The 17,092-nt window shown below is 41.4% G+C and overlaps 1 protein-coding gene across 1 annotated transcript in view; it reads left to right on the forward strand.

Annotated features, from left to right (window-relative positions):
• The window catches only part of LOC134586252 (dynein axonemal heavy chain 5-like), a 260,789-nt gene that overhangs the window by 14,251 nt on the left and 229,446 nt on the right, over positions 1-17,092 (forward strand). Inside the window, exons 2-8 of the mRNA XM_063441744.1 lie at positions 557-708; positions 9,833-10,078; positions 10,799-10,950; positions 11,826-11,999; positions 12,631-12,835; positions 14,308-14,525; positions 15,075-15,277. Of these exons, the coding sequence (XP_063297814.1) occupies positions 557-708; positions 9,833-10,078; positions 10,799-10,950; positions 11,826-11,999; positions 12,631-12,835; positions 14,308-14,525; positions 15,075-15,277 (1,350 nt within the window). The remainder of the gene's footprint in view (positions 1-556; positions 709-9,832; positions 10,079-10,798; positions 10,951-11,825; positions 12,000-12,630; positions 12,836-14,307; positions 14,526-15,074; positions 15,278-17,092) is intronic.

The raw sequence follows: 17,092 nt of genomic DNA on the forward strand, positions 1-17,092 counted from the left end.
CTTTTCCATGGACCTATGAACCTTAGTATGAGATGTTTGGTGGTATTGACAAACCTTTTTAGAGGCAATCATCCTATATGACTTTGCAGGCATGCCACATGGTCCTCAATTATCAACCCAGTTAGCGGGTAAGGACATAGCTGACATAATCAGTGCTGACATGTACATTAATAACGTTCTTATAATTCAGTATATAGATTCCAAATGTTAATAAATGAAAAATAAATAAATAATGATGTTCAATAATCTTTGAACAATTATTATTGTATTAGGCCATAGAAGCAGGTCGCATTCTAACACTATTCTTTAACATATGTTCACTGACATATATTTGCTATATTATAATATCAATTATCTATCTATCTATCAATACAGTCTATGTTATGGTAAAAAAACATGTGTGTACAATTTTTTTTTATTAATTTCTTCCCCATTGCATAATAGATTTACATCGTAGCCGAACAATCCAATGCTAGGGGCTGAATGAATTCTGTACATTCAATGTCCAGTTGACCATGTTAAAATATTCTGTTTTATTTTATTTTATTTCTTTTAGCTGATGGAATTCAAGCACTGTTTTTATTTGTGGAAATTAAGGAAAAAACTAACCCAAAGTGGAAACTGCATCTCAAGTCAGACCTACAGAGTTTGGACAATGAGTTGGGCAAAATACGTTTCCCTTCTCTCCTTTACTTCCTACGTTCACAGGTACATTTATAGCACCATAGTATAGTATCATTACAACTAGTGCTTCTATGCTCGAGTACTGAGAGGGTCATACCATACCTACATTAGGGGAGAGGGCTGATTGAAATACATTGTGCTACCTCTGCATTTCATGCTTCAAATAAATATTACTGATAATGTTTCTTCAAAGAAAATGTGTTGGAAAGTGAAGAGGTTAAAGGGGAACTGTCCAAGAATGTTTACTGTTTACTTATCCCATATATTTAACTTATTTTATTAATATATTTATCATTCAGTCATAATGACACTCAGGTTTCTTAATTTCTTTTCCTAATTTCCTTTCGAGAAATGTGTTGTAAAAACAGTTTGTTGAAAATTGTACAATATTAGAAATGTGCTTGTGGTAATGACATCATAAGGATATTAATAGCAAATACAGATACATTCTTATTTAATTCTCAAGAGTCATAAAAATTGTCAAAATAAAATAGTGTTTTAAAATTACATAAAAGTGTTTTACAGTTACGCATGTTAAAATCCCATCAACTTTCTGCTTCTATTTTTCTCAAGGTTTTTGATCTATTTAGATAACAAATATACATATAACTTAATGTTAAATACATTCAGTCATAATAATTTCATAAAACATTTAATAGCTAACCATACCAGCAAAATATATTCCTCAGTTTTGCTCGCTGGCGGCCAGCAACCAATCCCCAGCTAGCTCTTGTCCCCAGCAACAGCTATGTCACCAAATCTTCCCAGTTACTTGTCCCACTCTGCCCAACACCCTAACCAGGGGTCATGAATTTTCCCTAACTGTACCAACAGGACAAATTAACCCTCTATTGTCACCATACATATATGCCACAGTGCTTAATGCCTGTGGCATCTTTGTCAGTAGTACATTAAAATAACACTATTTGTATAAGATGAATTACTTTGCTTTCAAATAAAATAATACACTAATATGCACTAGAAAAAGTGCTGGCTACAAAATTAAAGGACCACTCTAGTGCCAGGAAAACATACTCGTTTTCCTGGCACTAGAGTGCCCTGAGGGTGCCCCCACCCTCAGGGACCCACTCCCGCCCGGCTCTGGAAAGGGGAAAGGGGTAAAAACTTACCTTTTTCCAGCGCTGGGCGGGGAGCTCTCCTCCTCCTCTCCGCCTCCGTTCCTCCCCATCGGCTGAATGCGCACGCGCGGCAAGAGCTGCGCGCGCATTCAGCCGGTCACATAGGAAAGCATTCATAATGCTTTCCTATGGACGCTTGCGTGCTCTCACTGTGATTTTCACAGTGAGAATCACGCAAGCGCCTCTAGCGGCTGTCAGTGAGACAGCCACTAGAGGAAATAGGGGAAGGCTTAACTAATTGATAAACATAGCAGTTTCTCTGAAACTGCTATGTTTATAAAAAAATTAGTTAACCCTAGAAGGACCTGGCACCCAGACCACTTCATTAAGCTGAAGTGGTCTGGGTGCCTAGAGTGGTCCTTTAATAAAAGGAATGGAACATTTTAGTTATGAAGAAAAGTTAACAAATTTAAATCTCTTTAGTTTAGAAAATGGTACCTCAGAGGGGATATGATAACATTATACAAATATATTTGGAGCCAATACAAACCATAGTCTGGAAATCTAAGTATAAACAGGACTATTCATAGGACTCAAGGACACACATTTAGACTGGAAGAAAGGAGATTTAGTTTAAGGCATAGGATAGGGTTTTCTACAGTAAGAACAATAAGGATATGGAATTAACTGCCTGAAGAGGGGGTTTTATCAGAGTAAATACAGATGTTTAAACAGAAATTGGTCAAATACTTGCAAAAACACAACATACAGGGATATAATTTTTATTGAGTAGGGTTATAGCTTCTTGATCCAAGGAGATACCAGAGTGCAATTCTGCGGTCAAAAATTGGAAGCACTTAAGACTGGGTTTTTGCCTTCTTTTGGATCAGCAGCAAAATCAAATGTGAGAGGCTGATCTTGATGGACGCATGTGTAACGGACCGTTTTGCACACAAGATGTTAAAAACCGTTTAGGCGATATTCCCCTTTTAAATACAAGAACAGCTGCTGCAAGCACCAATCTCCCGAATTGCAAACACATGAATACTCAAACTCCCAAACAGGAAACACACAAATTCACCAACTCCCGAACCGGAAACACACAAATTCACCAACTCTCGAACATACGAATGCTGTTAATCAGCCGAACAGGAAAAACCATACGAACAGCTTACACGCCTGGCAGTCGCACTGTAACAGCATACAATCCAATTCCCCCCAAGAACGAGACGACACTTCGTTTGAGGATCAAGCAGAACTGATTTACTGGGGCTACCTGCCCGGCAGTATGAAGTGTTTTAGTACCTATCAAAAGGAAGGGCTACTGGTGAACCGACATCAGGGTCACGGGTGCCCAAGGTTCATTGATGCATGTGGGAAGTGAAGGCCAGCTTATCTGGCACAATTACACAGAAGATCTACTGTAGTTAAAATTGCTGAAAAATGTTATGGTGGCCATGATAGAAAGGTGTCAGAACACACAGTGCATTACCGTTTGCCGCATATGGGGCTGTGTAGAGTGCCCATGATGACAGCTGTACACTTCCGGGGATGTGAGTGTCAGAATTGAATCATGAAGCAATGGATGAAGGTTGCATGGTCTGATGAATCATGCTTTCTTTTAGATCAGGTGGGTGGCTGTGAGTGTGTGCGTCATTTACATGGGGAAGAGATGGCAGGAGGATGCATTATGGGAAGAAGATACGCCTGCAAAGGCAGTTTTATGCTCTTTGCAATGTTCTATTGGGAAACCATAGATCCTGGCATTCACTTGTCATGCCCCAAATAACTTTTGCTAGATAAATTGAGCATAAGATTTTATCTATACATTGTTATAGCTGTTGGGAAAAACATATTTAAAAATGGATTTTTCTCCCAGCAGTCAGTAAATACAGGCATTGAATACATTATTAGAGATGTCCCGAATAGTTCGCTGGCGAATAGTTCCCAGTGAACATAGCTTGTTCGCGTTCGCCACGGTGGGCGAACATATGCGATGTTCGGTCCGCCCCCTATTCGTCATCATTGAGTAAACTTTGACCCTGTACCTCACAGTCAGCAGACACATTCCAGCCAATCAGCAGCAGACCCTTCCTCCCAGACCCTCCCACCTCCTGGACAGCATCCATTTTAGATTCATTCGGAAGCTGCATTCTTAGTGAGAGGAGGGACAGTGTAGCTGATTTAATAGAGAAATCAATAGCTAGGCTAGTGTATTCAGTGTCCACTACAGTCCTGAAGGACTCATCTGATCTCTGCTGTAAGGACAGCACCCCAAAAAGCCCTTTTTAGGGCTAGAACATCAGTCTGCTTTTTTTTGCTTTTTCCTGTGTAATCTAATTGCAGTTGCCTGCCTGCCAGCGTGTGTCAGGCTCACAGCGTATACTGTGCCCACTTGCCCAGTGCCACCACTCATATCTGGTGTCACAATAGCTAGCATTTAAAAAAAAAAAGCTTTTTTGACTGTAATATAATAGCAGTCAGTTTCCTTCACACGTGTGCGTTTCAGGGCCTGCCAGGGCACAGTGTCACACCAGTGCAACTCATATCTGGTGTAACAGTAGTGTACATTTAAAAAAAAAAAATACAATTTTGACTGTAATAGATTGAATAGCAGTTAGTTGTCTGCAAGCGTGTGTGTCAGGCCTACAGCGTCTACTCTGCCAACTTCTGGCAGTGCACAGTGCCACTCATATCTGTTGTCACAGTAGCTTGCACGCATAGTACCACTAATCGAAAAAAAAATGACAGGCAGAGGCAGGCCACCCCGCAGGGGCCGCCGTGGTCGTGGTGCTGTGATTCCCTTTGACTCTAGAATAATGCCCGGTGTTCAGAGGCCACGTATAGTTGACTGGCTAACACAGGACACCCAATCTTCTACAGCTTCCGCTCGGAACCTTGACACACCATCCTCCTCCAGCTTAGCTTTGGGCACCTCTCAAGTTACCACTCGCCCGCCTGCCGCCACCACCAACACTAGCACCACAGCCGCTTCACTTGATCTGTCAGAGGAGTTATTTACTCATCAGTTGGAAGAAATGAGTGATGCGCAACCATTATTGCCAGAGGATGTACATAACAGGGATATGTCTCAGTCAGGCAGCAGTACACACATGGACATACGGTGTGATGATGATGATGTTGTACCCGCTGCTGCTTCCTTTGCTGAGTTGTCCGATACAAGTGAAGCGGTTGATGATGACGATGCGTCCGTGGATGTCACGTGGGTGCCCGCTAGAAGAGAAGAAGAACAGGGGGAAAGTTCAGATGGGGAGACAGAGAGGAGGAGGAGGAGGAGACGAGTTGGAAGCAGGGGGAGGTCGTCGCAAGGAGCTAGTGGCACAGTCAGACAGCATGCATCGGCACCCGGGGTCAGCCAGACAGCACGCCAATCAACGCATGCTGTTGCCACCACCAGAATGCCGTCACTGCAGAGCTCAGCAGTGTGGCATTTTATTTGTGTGTCTGCCTCTGACAACAGCGATGCCATTTGCAACCTGTGCCAAAAGAAACTGAGTCGTGGGAAGTCCAACACCCACCTAGGTGGGGAGACAGAGAGGAGGAGGAGACGAGTTGGAAGCAGGGGGAGGTCGTCGCAAGGAGCTAGTGGCACAGTCAGACAGCATGCATCGGCACCCGGGGTCAGCCAGACAGCACGCCAATCAACGCATGATGTGTCCACCACCAGAATGCCGTCATTGCAGAGCTCAGCAGTGTGGCATTTTTTTTGTGTGTCTGCCTCTGACAACAGCGATGCCATTTGCAACCTGTGCCAAAAGAAACTGAGTCGTGGGAAGTCCAACACCCACCTAGGTACAACTGCTTTGCGAAGGCACATGATCGCACATCACAAACGCCTATGGGATGAACACATGAGTACAAGCAGCACACAAACTCAAAGCCGCCATCCTCCTCCTGGTCCAGCATCTTCAGCCACGTCAACCACTGCTGTCCTCCTTGCCCCCTCTCAACCATCCGCCACTCCGTCTCTCGCCTTGAGCAGTTCCTGCTCATCTGCCCACAGTCAGGTGTCTGTCAAGGACATGTTTGAGCGTAAGAAGCCAATGACACAAAGTCACCCCCTTGCCCGGCATCTGACAGCTGGCTTGTCTGAACTCTTAGCCTGCCAGCTTTTACCATACAAGCTGGTGGAGTCTGAGGCGTTCCAAAAATTTGTAGCTATTGGGACACCGCAGTGGAAGGTACCCGGACGAAATTTCTTTGCACAAAAGGCAATCCCCAACCTGTACTCGATTGTGCAAAAGGAAGTAATGGCATGTCTGGCACACAGTGTTGGGGCAAGGGTCCATCTGACCACCTGGTCTGCAAAGCATGGTCAGGGCAGGTATATCACCTACACTGTGCATTGGGTAAACCTGCTGACGGCTGCCAAGCATGGAATGCGTGGCTCTGCAGAGGAGTTGGTGACACCGCCACGACTTGCAGGCAGTCCTGCTGCCACCTCCTCTACTCCTCCTACTCCATCCTCTTCCATAACCTCCTCGGCTGAGTCCTCTTTTGCTGCTGCGTCTTGCTCCACATCAACGGCTCCCCCCCCCAGCTCCCCAGGTACTATTCCACATCCCGGATACGGCAGTGTCACGCCGTCTTGGGGTTGACTTGCCTGAAAGCAGAGAGTCACACCGGACCAGAACTCCTGTCCGCCCTGAACGCACAGGTGGATCAGTGGATGACTCCGCACCAACTGGAGATCGGCAAAGTGGTTTGTGACAACGGAAGAAATTTGTTGGCTGCATTGAATTTGGGCAAGTTGACACATGTGCCGTGCATGGCACATGTGTTTAATCTGATCGTACAACTCTTTGTGCATAAGTACCCAGGCTTACAGGATGTCCTGAAGCAGGCCAGGAAGGTGTGTGGCCATTTCAGGCGTTCCTACACGGCCATGGCGCACTTTTCAGATATCCAGCGGCGAAACAACATGCCAGTGAGGCGCTTGATTTGCGACAGCCCGACACGTTGGAATTCAACACTCCTAATGTTCGACCGCCTGCTCCAACAAGAAGAAGCCGTTAACGACTGTTTGTATGACCGGGGTGCTAGGACAGCCTCTGCGGAGCTGGGAATTTTTTTTGCCACGTTACTGGACGCTCATGCGCAATGCCTGTAGGCTCATGCCTCCTTTTGAGGAGGTGACAAACCTAGTCAGTCGCACCGAAGGCACCATCAGCGACATCATACCATTTGTTTTTTTCCTGGAGCGTGCCCTGCGAAGAGTGCTGGATCAGGCCGTAGATGAGCGTGAAGAGGAAGAGGAAGAGTTGTGGTCACTATCACGACCAGAAACAGCCTTATCAGCATTGCTTGCTGGACCTGCGGCAACGCTGGAAGAGGATTGTGAGGAAGAGGAGTCAGAGGAGGAATGTGGCTTTGAGGAGGAGGAGGAGGAGGACCAACCACAACAGGCATCCCAGGGTGCTCGTTGTCACCTATCTGGTACCCGTGGTGTTGTACGTGGCTGGGGGAAAGAACATACCTTCAGTGAGATCACTGAGGACGAGGAACGGGACATGAGTAGCTCAGCATCCAACCTTGTGCAAATGGAGTCTTTCATGCTGTCGTGCCTGTTGAGGGACCCTCGTATAAAAAGGCTGAAGGAGAACGACCTGTACTGGGTGTCCACACTACTAGACCCCCGGTATAAGCAGAAAGTGCCTGAAATGTTACCGAATTACCGCAAGTCGGAAAGGATGCAGCAGTTCCAAAATTAATTTAAAAGTATGCTTTACACAGCGTATAAGGGTGATGTCACAGCACAACGGGAATCTAACAGGGGAAGAGGTGAAAGTAATCCTCCTCCTCCCACGACCACGCCGGCAAGGACAGGATGCTTTACAGACGTGTTGTTGATGGAGGACTTTTTAAGTCCTACGCATAGCCACAGCCCTTCGGGGTCCTTCCTCAGAGAACGACTCGACCGACAGGTAGCAGACTACCTCGCCTTAGCTGCAGATATCAACACTCTGAGGAGCGATGAACCCCTTGACTACTGGGTGTGCAGGCTTGACCTGTGGCCTGAGCTATTCCAATTTGCGATAGAACTTCTGGCCTGCCCCGCTTCAAGTGTCCTGTCAGAAAGGACCTTCAGTGCAGCAGGAGGTATTGTCACTGAGAAGAGAAGTCGCCTAGGTCAAAAAAGTCTAGATTACCTCACCTTTATTAAGATGAATGAGTGATGGATCCCGAAGGGACTGACAGTGGGCGATACATTCGACTAAAAAAGGTCCGATGAGGAAGACGTAACAGGGATTAAACTGATAAGAATAGTACTACTTAACACACCACTCCTATCTGGTGGCACATTAGATTTCACGCGCAGTGCCCCAAATTTGAAGTAGGAGGACCGACCAAGCATCTTTTTCCATCTCCCGGTTCCTAAAATCAATGCCATATACACGTCCCCTGATAGGGGACGTAACAGGGATTAAACTGATAGGAATAGTACTACTTAACACACCTTGTAATAATGCAGAGAGAGGCAACGCAGAGAGAGGAGTCTGAAGAAGAGGAGTCAGAGGATGAAGGTGCCTTTGAGGAGGTGGAAGACCAAACACAGCAGGCGTCCCAGGGGGCTTGTTGTCACCTTTCGGGGACCCTTGGTGTTGTACGTGGCTGGGTGGAGCAAGAGACCTTCAATGACATCAGTGAGGACAAGGAACGGGACATGGCTAGCTTGGTATTCAACCTTGTGCAAATGGGGAGTTTGCGGTTGTGCAAATGTACTGTTTGCGGTTGTTTGCGGTGCGTTAAAGGGGGAGTTTGGTCTGTCACTGTGAAGCGGGCGTAACTCTTACACTACCTGATCGATACAACATCATACCTGATGTTTTAAAGCACGTTATTCCAAACAATTTAGGAATGTTAGGTGATTTATGCCCTTTATGGATTAAAACCAGACTCTGCATCAACTGTGTAATTTTCCATGGGAGTTTTGCCATGGATCCCCCTCCGGTATGCCACAGTCCAGGTGTTAGTCCCCTTGAAACAACTTTTCTATCACTATTGTGGCCAGAAAGAGTCCCTGTGGGTTTTAAAATTCGCCTGCCTATTGAAGTCTATGGCGGTTCGCCCGGTTCGCGAACATTTGCGGAAATTCGCGTTCTCCGTTTGCAAACGGAACATTTTATGTTCGCGACATCTCTATACATTATGTATTATCATATACAGTGTATCCAATGTATCAGAGAGCGATTTTAGGTAAGTGAATTTTTACATAGGTTCACTTTAAAGAATCTGCTGCTAATGTCTTGGTGCCGGATAGCACAGGTCCACAAGCTCATGCCTTCAAATCTCTACATAATGCTGCTCCCACCTGTCTATCCTTCTTAATACTCAAGTAGGTCCCGTCTAGGCCCCTACACTCTGCTGAAGACCTACGTCTAACCGCTGTTTGTACTCCCACCTCTGATTCTTCAAGACTTCTCTAGGACTGCACCGTTCCTGTGGAACTCCCTTCCAATCTCCGTTAGACACTCATCCAGTCTCCACTCCTTCAAAAAATCATTAAAAACTCACTTCTTCACAAAAGCGTATTCATTAAACTGTTAATAGCTCCCAACTGATTCCTCTCCTGCAACTGTCATTTAAAAAAAAAAAAAAACACCAAGTTTTCAGTGAATACTACACTACCAATCTACTTCTCTAATACTATCCTTACCTTTTGTGTCACTATACCCCACTCCCTCTAGCAGGTAAGTTCATTGAGCAGGGCCCTCAACCCTTTTGTTCCTGTGCGTCAAACTTGTCTGGTTACAATTACATGTTTGTAAGTCCACCCATTGTAAAGCGCTGCGGAATTTGTTGGCGCTATATAAATAATCAGTGCTGTTTTGGCAGCTACACAATATTAGGCAGGTGGTTTTAATGTTGTGGTTGATCAGTGTATGTTTGAGGTTCATTTTTTATAATTCTGCATATTTCTTAAAACTGCAGAACTGATGTGGGTTTTCTAACGCTTTATGACTCCATTACTGCAGAGAAAATGAGTAGATCTTAAAGTCGCACATTCAGTCTAATTTATGTATGAAATTTCTAATAATTTTACTCAGACAACCCATGATGTGGATGCTTCTACAATGGAGAGGGAAATCTTTTGTGGTGAAATAAAGGAGAACCCAGTGCAGTGTCTGAAATCTATACTAAATGAACTCTGTATCCCAATTCTTCGAGCTCAGAAAGACTGGGGTTCTTGCAGCCAGGAGAGTGTTACTAATTTCCTAGCTGGCCTGGATAAATATGCTGCAGCTATTGAAGATGCTACACACATTGCCAATTCTGAAAAGCAACCTACAACAGTAAGTAATTGCCAAGATAATGATATCTGCTATCGGTCATAGGAAATCTTGTATTCTGCTTAGCCACAAATAGATCAATGCTACATACATCTCTTTGTCTATTGTAAGCTCATTTATTTCTCCTAAAATAAATTTTAGAACTAATCTAATTCATGTTGTAGCTTGGTAGTTAATGGTTTGCTCCAACCAAAAAAAAAGGTTTTAATGAAAGTTCTTGTGACGTTACTCCCCATCACTGCAGAGGTAGCGAAGTCCTAGAGGCAGGGCTAAGGGAGGGCTTTGATGTCCACCGCCAGCATGCTACGCGTACTGGCAACGGATGTTTTTTATGCACAGAATTGGCATTAGCTTAAACAAGCAATTAATTGATCTCACACTAAAAATTATCTCTTGTGATCTCACACAATGAAATATTGTTAAATGAAAATGCTAGTTCATGTAAGTTATATTTTCGATTTGCATTTAAATTACTTTTGTTTGCAATGATATGTTGTGTGTTTATTTTTAGCTGCAAATAAGGAAAACAGGAAAAAAACAATCATAGTTGCAACTTATTTTATTTCATACACAGTTTATTATATTATGTTTTTTTTATTTCACTAGATTTACATTTATTTTAATAAGATTATTAGAACATACTGCTATTTATTTATTTTGTGGGATAAAAAAACAAAAACTGAATACACTTTGTTTTGATTTTGCAAACTATATCTGATGCAGATTTTGAGAAGGCCACTAAATATTTTAAGCTCTGACTTCATACAACAAAGATCTGCAATTGTGGATTCAGAGGTCGTTGAAGAATATGAAACATTGGTTTCTGAGTGGATGAAAAGGATTGATCAGATTTTGATGGAGGCTGTGGATGAAAGGTAAAATGCAATGATTTTTAAGAATGGTTAGATATTGATGAATACTGGTAAGGATAATTGTTTTAGACATTAAATTACAGCTTGTTGTAATTGTAGACATCAATGGGGTTGATACTGCCTTAAATATCTGGACTTCTTCGTTAGTACCAACTGACCATTCTAAACTCATAGAAGCTGTTTTAACAGAGAGTAGTCAGAATATCCATATGAATCGTATCATTCTATTGTATTAAATTGAGATAAAGGGGTTTGGGATAAGACAGTGCTCATGACAGTCATATTACATGCTGATAGTATTAAGTGACAATGGAGTCACAGTGACTTAAGGTCTTGTGTCTCTTTGGCATGCACATATATCTGTGACAGCTCTGTCATGCTGCACAGGTCATTTTGATAGAGGCTGCAGGGACATTTGATGACACACCTCATGACACCAACAGCCTCCGTCCGTCCAAACTATGAATCACATTCACTGTATTGATTCGACCATTCACACAGAGGTCTGTGAGTTTAATGCACAAGACAAATTCATATGTTTGTACTTGTCCCTCAGCACAAATGATTCCAGCCTGTTATGGTTTACTAGCCATAAATACATGCAGCATAGCCGATAATTACCTGAAAGGGGAATTAGGGAGAGAGGACAACCAAGTGACACATTTCAGTCCAGTAATTCTCTAAACTCTTTTTTATGTTTGGCAAATTCTGCCTACGGTACATTTTGCATCACAATTAGTCACGTACCACAACTCACTGTTTCTACTAGCTTATTCTAGGATTCTTAATAGGTTTGTAAAGCTTTACTTAATGTACACTTCTTTCCACTTTTGGAAAACAGAGAATAACTGAACGTAATAATAGACTCCTATTCACAGAGTTCAAGATATCACATCAACTCCTCTGACAGAGCTGGAACGATGGAATAAGAGACAGAAAATGTTGGTGTTTCTTATAGAACAACTGCGTGGCAAAGAATGTAAAGCTGTTGTTGGCTTGTTGATTTCTGCTAAATCCCGTCTGCTGAAAAAATGGAAGGCTGTGGATATCAGGTATTCAATGAGCTGATGTGCATGGTGTATTCACCCCCTTAGTACATGAGGAATGAGTGGCACTATTAAGGTCCAGAGTGCTGGGTACTTTCGGCATACCATGGCACATAGCAAGTGTGTGGAGTAATCTGCGGATATGTGTTCAGGAGTTTGAACAGGTGGGGATTACATTTTTAGCATTATTGTGATTCATTTTACACATAGGGTGAATTAATTGGGGTACACTGGGGTTTAGTGTTTTTTTAACTATACATTAGATGAGGATGCCAGTCCTGGCTCACATTTGGTTATTACCCCTGGGCAGTTAGGCTGAGAGGGGACCTAGCAAATGATTATTTTTCCTCAGCTCCTTCTCTTCCACATTTTAGCAACAGGACAGTAACTTCAAACAGCAACTGCTGGACAATATAAATTGGGCTGGAATATATACCTGTATTTCACGGTGCAGCCAGAAGATCATGAGATTAAAAGACCTTACAAAGACCTTACATTAACTATAAACCTTGCCCTAACTTTAAACAATATATATATATATACAATATAATAGATATTTAATAATGAGGATTTTTTAAAGAGAAAATAATGACATCTTGAGTTTTGTATATATAATAATTTTTTATTTTTTTTTTAGCATTACAGATGCAGCAAATGTTGCCAAAGATCGAATTAAGTACTTGGAAGCACTATGTCGCCATTTGGATAGCCTAGCTACTGAACATGACCCAGTCACTCTAACCAACAGTGTTCTCCCAGCCTTCTTCAACGGCATACGGCAAATGGAAACCATGTCTCGTTTCTTCTCTAGGAATGGATATCTGGGCCTGCTGCTCACAAAGGTACAACCTTTAAATGCTGGTGTGATTGCCTTTGTATTTTTTACTAGACCTTGTACAAACTGCAATTCCTCTGAATTTGGACTGTTCAGGCGATCAGTCAAATTTCCAAAGACCAAGCCAAAATGTGCCAGATTTACGAGCCAACAGAAATGCGCAATGGCCGAGCTTGCCTGTTCCAGTGAATTTGAATTATGCCTGTGACACCAAAAAAAATAGATGATTTGTCGGGAAAAAAAAGATGGTTTGAGGACAGTCACTAAATGTTTATTTTATTTACAGATCAAGTGAGAAGTGAGCAATAGATGGAAAAAAGGGGAAGCAGTAAAAAAAACAACTGTATTTCTGTATTTCTATATCATATACATATATAATATTTAAATATATAAATACATGTTGTTTTTCTTAATGTCTATTTTTCCATCTATTGCTCACTTGATGTATGAACTAAATGGCATAAAATGCTCCTATTTATATAAAATATATATATAAAATATAGCCACCTTGTGACACTTACTACTCTATATCTCTACCTAGGTTCTAAGTTACTGGAAAGTCTCCTTTACAACTGCTTATCTTACTTTTTCCTCTCTAATTCCCATTTTATCCAATGCAATCTGATTTATGTCTCCAGTAAACTGCCGAAACTGCTCTAACTCCCAAGTAACAAATGAATGCTTGACAACACAATGGGTAAATGCAACGTCTCTTTACTCATCTTCCTGGATCTGCTTGTGACCATTGACATAGCAAATCGTTCATCCTTTTGCAAACTTTTTCACTCTTTGGGGATCTATGGCACTTTATTGGGTATAAGTTGTAGAACTCAGATCTTAAATTCTGTATTGCTCTTCTCCATATACACATCCTCTAATGACAAAGTAATTGAATCCTTTGGATTATGCCTTTATGCGGTCAGTCCTCTCCACCGCCATCTACTATTGATCTCCCAACCTGTCACCTTTCCTACCGTCTTGTGTCAATCAACATCTATCTGAAATCTCTTTATGATTGACTATCCCAGGACTTACATCTCTCTTTTGCTCCTGTTACCTCATTCCACTTTGATATTCAGGACATCTCCTGCGCCTAGCCGTATAATCTACTCTACCTACATTCCACAACTTTAACATTCTTTGAAAACTCTACGTTTCACATTTGTAATACCCTATAACATTGTTTCCCAAACCAATTCTCCATGGTAATAAATGGTGACCTGGAACTTGTATATTACTAAAGTGCCAGTCCGTCCCTGCCATACAAATATGGCCAAGTGTAGCAGATAGTGAGGGGTTGGACTGCTCAAAAATGCTTTTACTATTTACAGAACACAGGCTGCTTGCACAACAGTGACTACAAGAACTTAATAGTTCTTGTTCGTAGGCTGCTACTTGAACAATGTTTTAAAATGTAATAATAAAATTAAAAAGATGTAAAAGTTTCTGAGGAGGTGCAAATAATTCCCTTTTGTTAAGGTGTCAAATCAGTTGGCGCAAAACTGCCAAGCATTTTTGCGAGAAAGCCTTGTGTTCAGAGATTCAGAAGATAGACTCTGGGACATGGTAAGAGAACACATGTTGACACGTGAAAGTGAGCCCACGTCATTGACTGATGTTTATGCACCACAGAAGAGCATTAAAAAAGAGAAACATAAGGTGGAGACATCAAAAAGCAACAGTACTTTGCATAAAAAGTGAGTACCATAGAAAATTACTAATAATATGTTTGATCATCTAGACTGTAAGCTTGTTTGAGCAGGGCCCTCATCAATCTATTTTTCCTGAAACATTTTGTAATTGTCATATATTGTTAAATTTCCCCCTTTTTATAATATTGTAAAGTGCTGAAGAATAGGCTAGTGCTATATATGCAAATAAATCTAAAAAAAATAATTTTACATTTTTTATAGCTGTATTTGACCTTTGAGAAAAAGTTAAGCCTTCGGCACCAACATGTAAATATTTATAAACTCTGCTAAAAAAAACAAAAAAATCATTCTTTATTGATACATTTATGCTATGAATTGTAGTTTTACGTGGGTTATTTTCTAGTGTATTTTTAAGATGGCAATTAGCATTGGTTGACTGTTATATGGTCTTTCAATATATGGACTGGCAGTTGTGAGTTTTGTATATGTATATTTACTCTAGTCTATACATTAATATTGTCAGCACTCATTAATATTGTCAGCACTCTGATTTTAACTCTAATGTAAAATGAGTATGATTTTGTATTATTGCAGGATCCGTGCTTGCGTGGCATTGCATACTTATTTTCAGGATGCTTTGTGTTACTTACGTGAATGGTTATGGGGAACACATGGAATGCATCAATATTCTGCTTCAAGTTCCATATCCAGCATACCTGGAAGATTATCTTCTACACACATGGTGAAAACTAGCAAGACTGGCGCCAGGAAGCTGCAATCAGTAGCATCTAGTTATGGTACTTGTATAAAATATTTTTATCTGTATTAAATATTTCAAACACGTTTATTCTAATGTCAGAAGGTATTATTATTAGTAGTAGTAGTAGTAGTACCACTAGTGTCATTGATATTTACAATAGTTGTTCAAGCACACTTTATGGTGTATATATAAATTTGTGGTCGGAGACAATAAACCGAGAAAAAGTATAAACCAGTTGTGGTGTGCCAAAACTGACGTTCGAAATGGTGGGTGGGCTGAATCAGGCAGGAACTGCCTAGGGGAGAAGGCAGTCTTAGTCTAAATAGGCTGGGTAACCCCTCCAACAATTCCACCTTAATATTCGACAGTGAAGGTGATTAACGTTTAAATGGAAATTGCTCAAAAGAGGGTATTGCTGAAATAATTCCGTCATTAAATTAAATAACTCTTTCATTCAAGCAAGGCTAATTTTGGCTCAAAGACTAGTGAAAAGCTGGATGTATAATAATATAAAATATATATATATGTGGCAGGCTTATGCAATGTATGATCATATAATGTAACTAAATCCCCATTATTTTTTGCCTAGATAAGGTGTTTTTAAATAAAACCTTTTAAAAACTAATAAAATCTGTCAACATTGAAGTTGCTGTTTAGTAGATAGGAGAGTGCGCTGGATCTTGTGTATTGTTTATTGTATAATATGGCCCCCAGCAGCACCCCATTTAAGCATGTTCAGGTGAGTGCAACCAACCCCCCATGTTCTATATATATATATATATATATATATATATATATACACACATATATGTATTAACCCAAATTAGGGCTGACAGAACTTGAAACCATCGGGCTGCAATACCTAATCATAAAAAGTTAATGTAGGCCAAATGAGGGCTTGATATAAATAGTGAGCAGACTTGTAAAAAATACTTAGAGGCCGATAGTCTGCACAATAGCTACCATTGATACTCAGTGGTGAATGAGGGCCGAATACAATTTGCAGAAAATCACTAAAGCCGAATGAGGCTTAACAGTACTACCCACACATTGTTAAAGGAGAAAAAAGAGAGAGAAAAAAAATGCACTACAATTACGTGAAGATCCGGGTGCTAAACTGGATCAAGGGCCAGCCCCAGCCCCAGGGAGTAGATATTAGTGGAATAAAAAGGATCTGGGCACTCCAAGAATCTTCAATTTTATTTATTAGGATAAGTGAGACACCACAATGGAAGAAAGAAGATTTCGTCTAAGGCAAAGGAAAGGTTTTTTTACTGTAAGAACAATACGGATGTGGAATTCTCTGCCTGAAGAAGTGGTTTTATCAGAGTTCATACAGATGTTCAAACAGCTACTAGATGCATACTTGCAAAAACAGAATATTCAAGGATATAATCTTTCAATGTAGGTTAATAACTGCTTGATCCAAGGATAAATCTGACTGCCATTCTGGGGTCAAGAAGAAATTTTTTTCCTAGCTTGTTGCAAAATTGTGCTTTAAACTGGGTTTTTTTGCCTTCCTTTGGATCAACAGCAAAAAAACAAATGTGAGGAAGACTGAACTTGATGGACGCAAGTCTCTTTTCAGCTACGTAACTATGTAACTATGTAACAATGTTTTACCCCTGAAAGGGTATTTGTCAAGCGTGTCAAAGACCCTTTCAGGGGTCAAAACATTGTTGTGTCTCACTTACACATTGTTAAAGACCGGACTGAGTGGACTGAAATGCGATTGCTAAAGATTTCGATATGGCCGAATGAGGTGTGCCGGAAGGCATTGAGTTTCTGGGGCCAGAACTGGAAGTTGTGGGTCAACTCTGAATCAGGCGGTAACGGCCCATGGGAGATGGCA

This window comes from Pelobates fuscus, chromosome 2, assembly GCF_036172605.1.
Source record: "Pelobates fuscus isolate aPelFus1 chromosome 2, aPelFus1.pri, whole genome shotgun sequence".
Taxonomy (NCBI): Eukaryota; Metazoa; Chordata; class Amphibia; order Anura; family Pelobatidae; genus Pelobates; species Pelobates fuscus.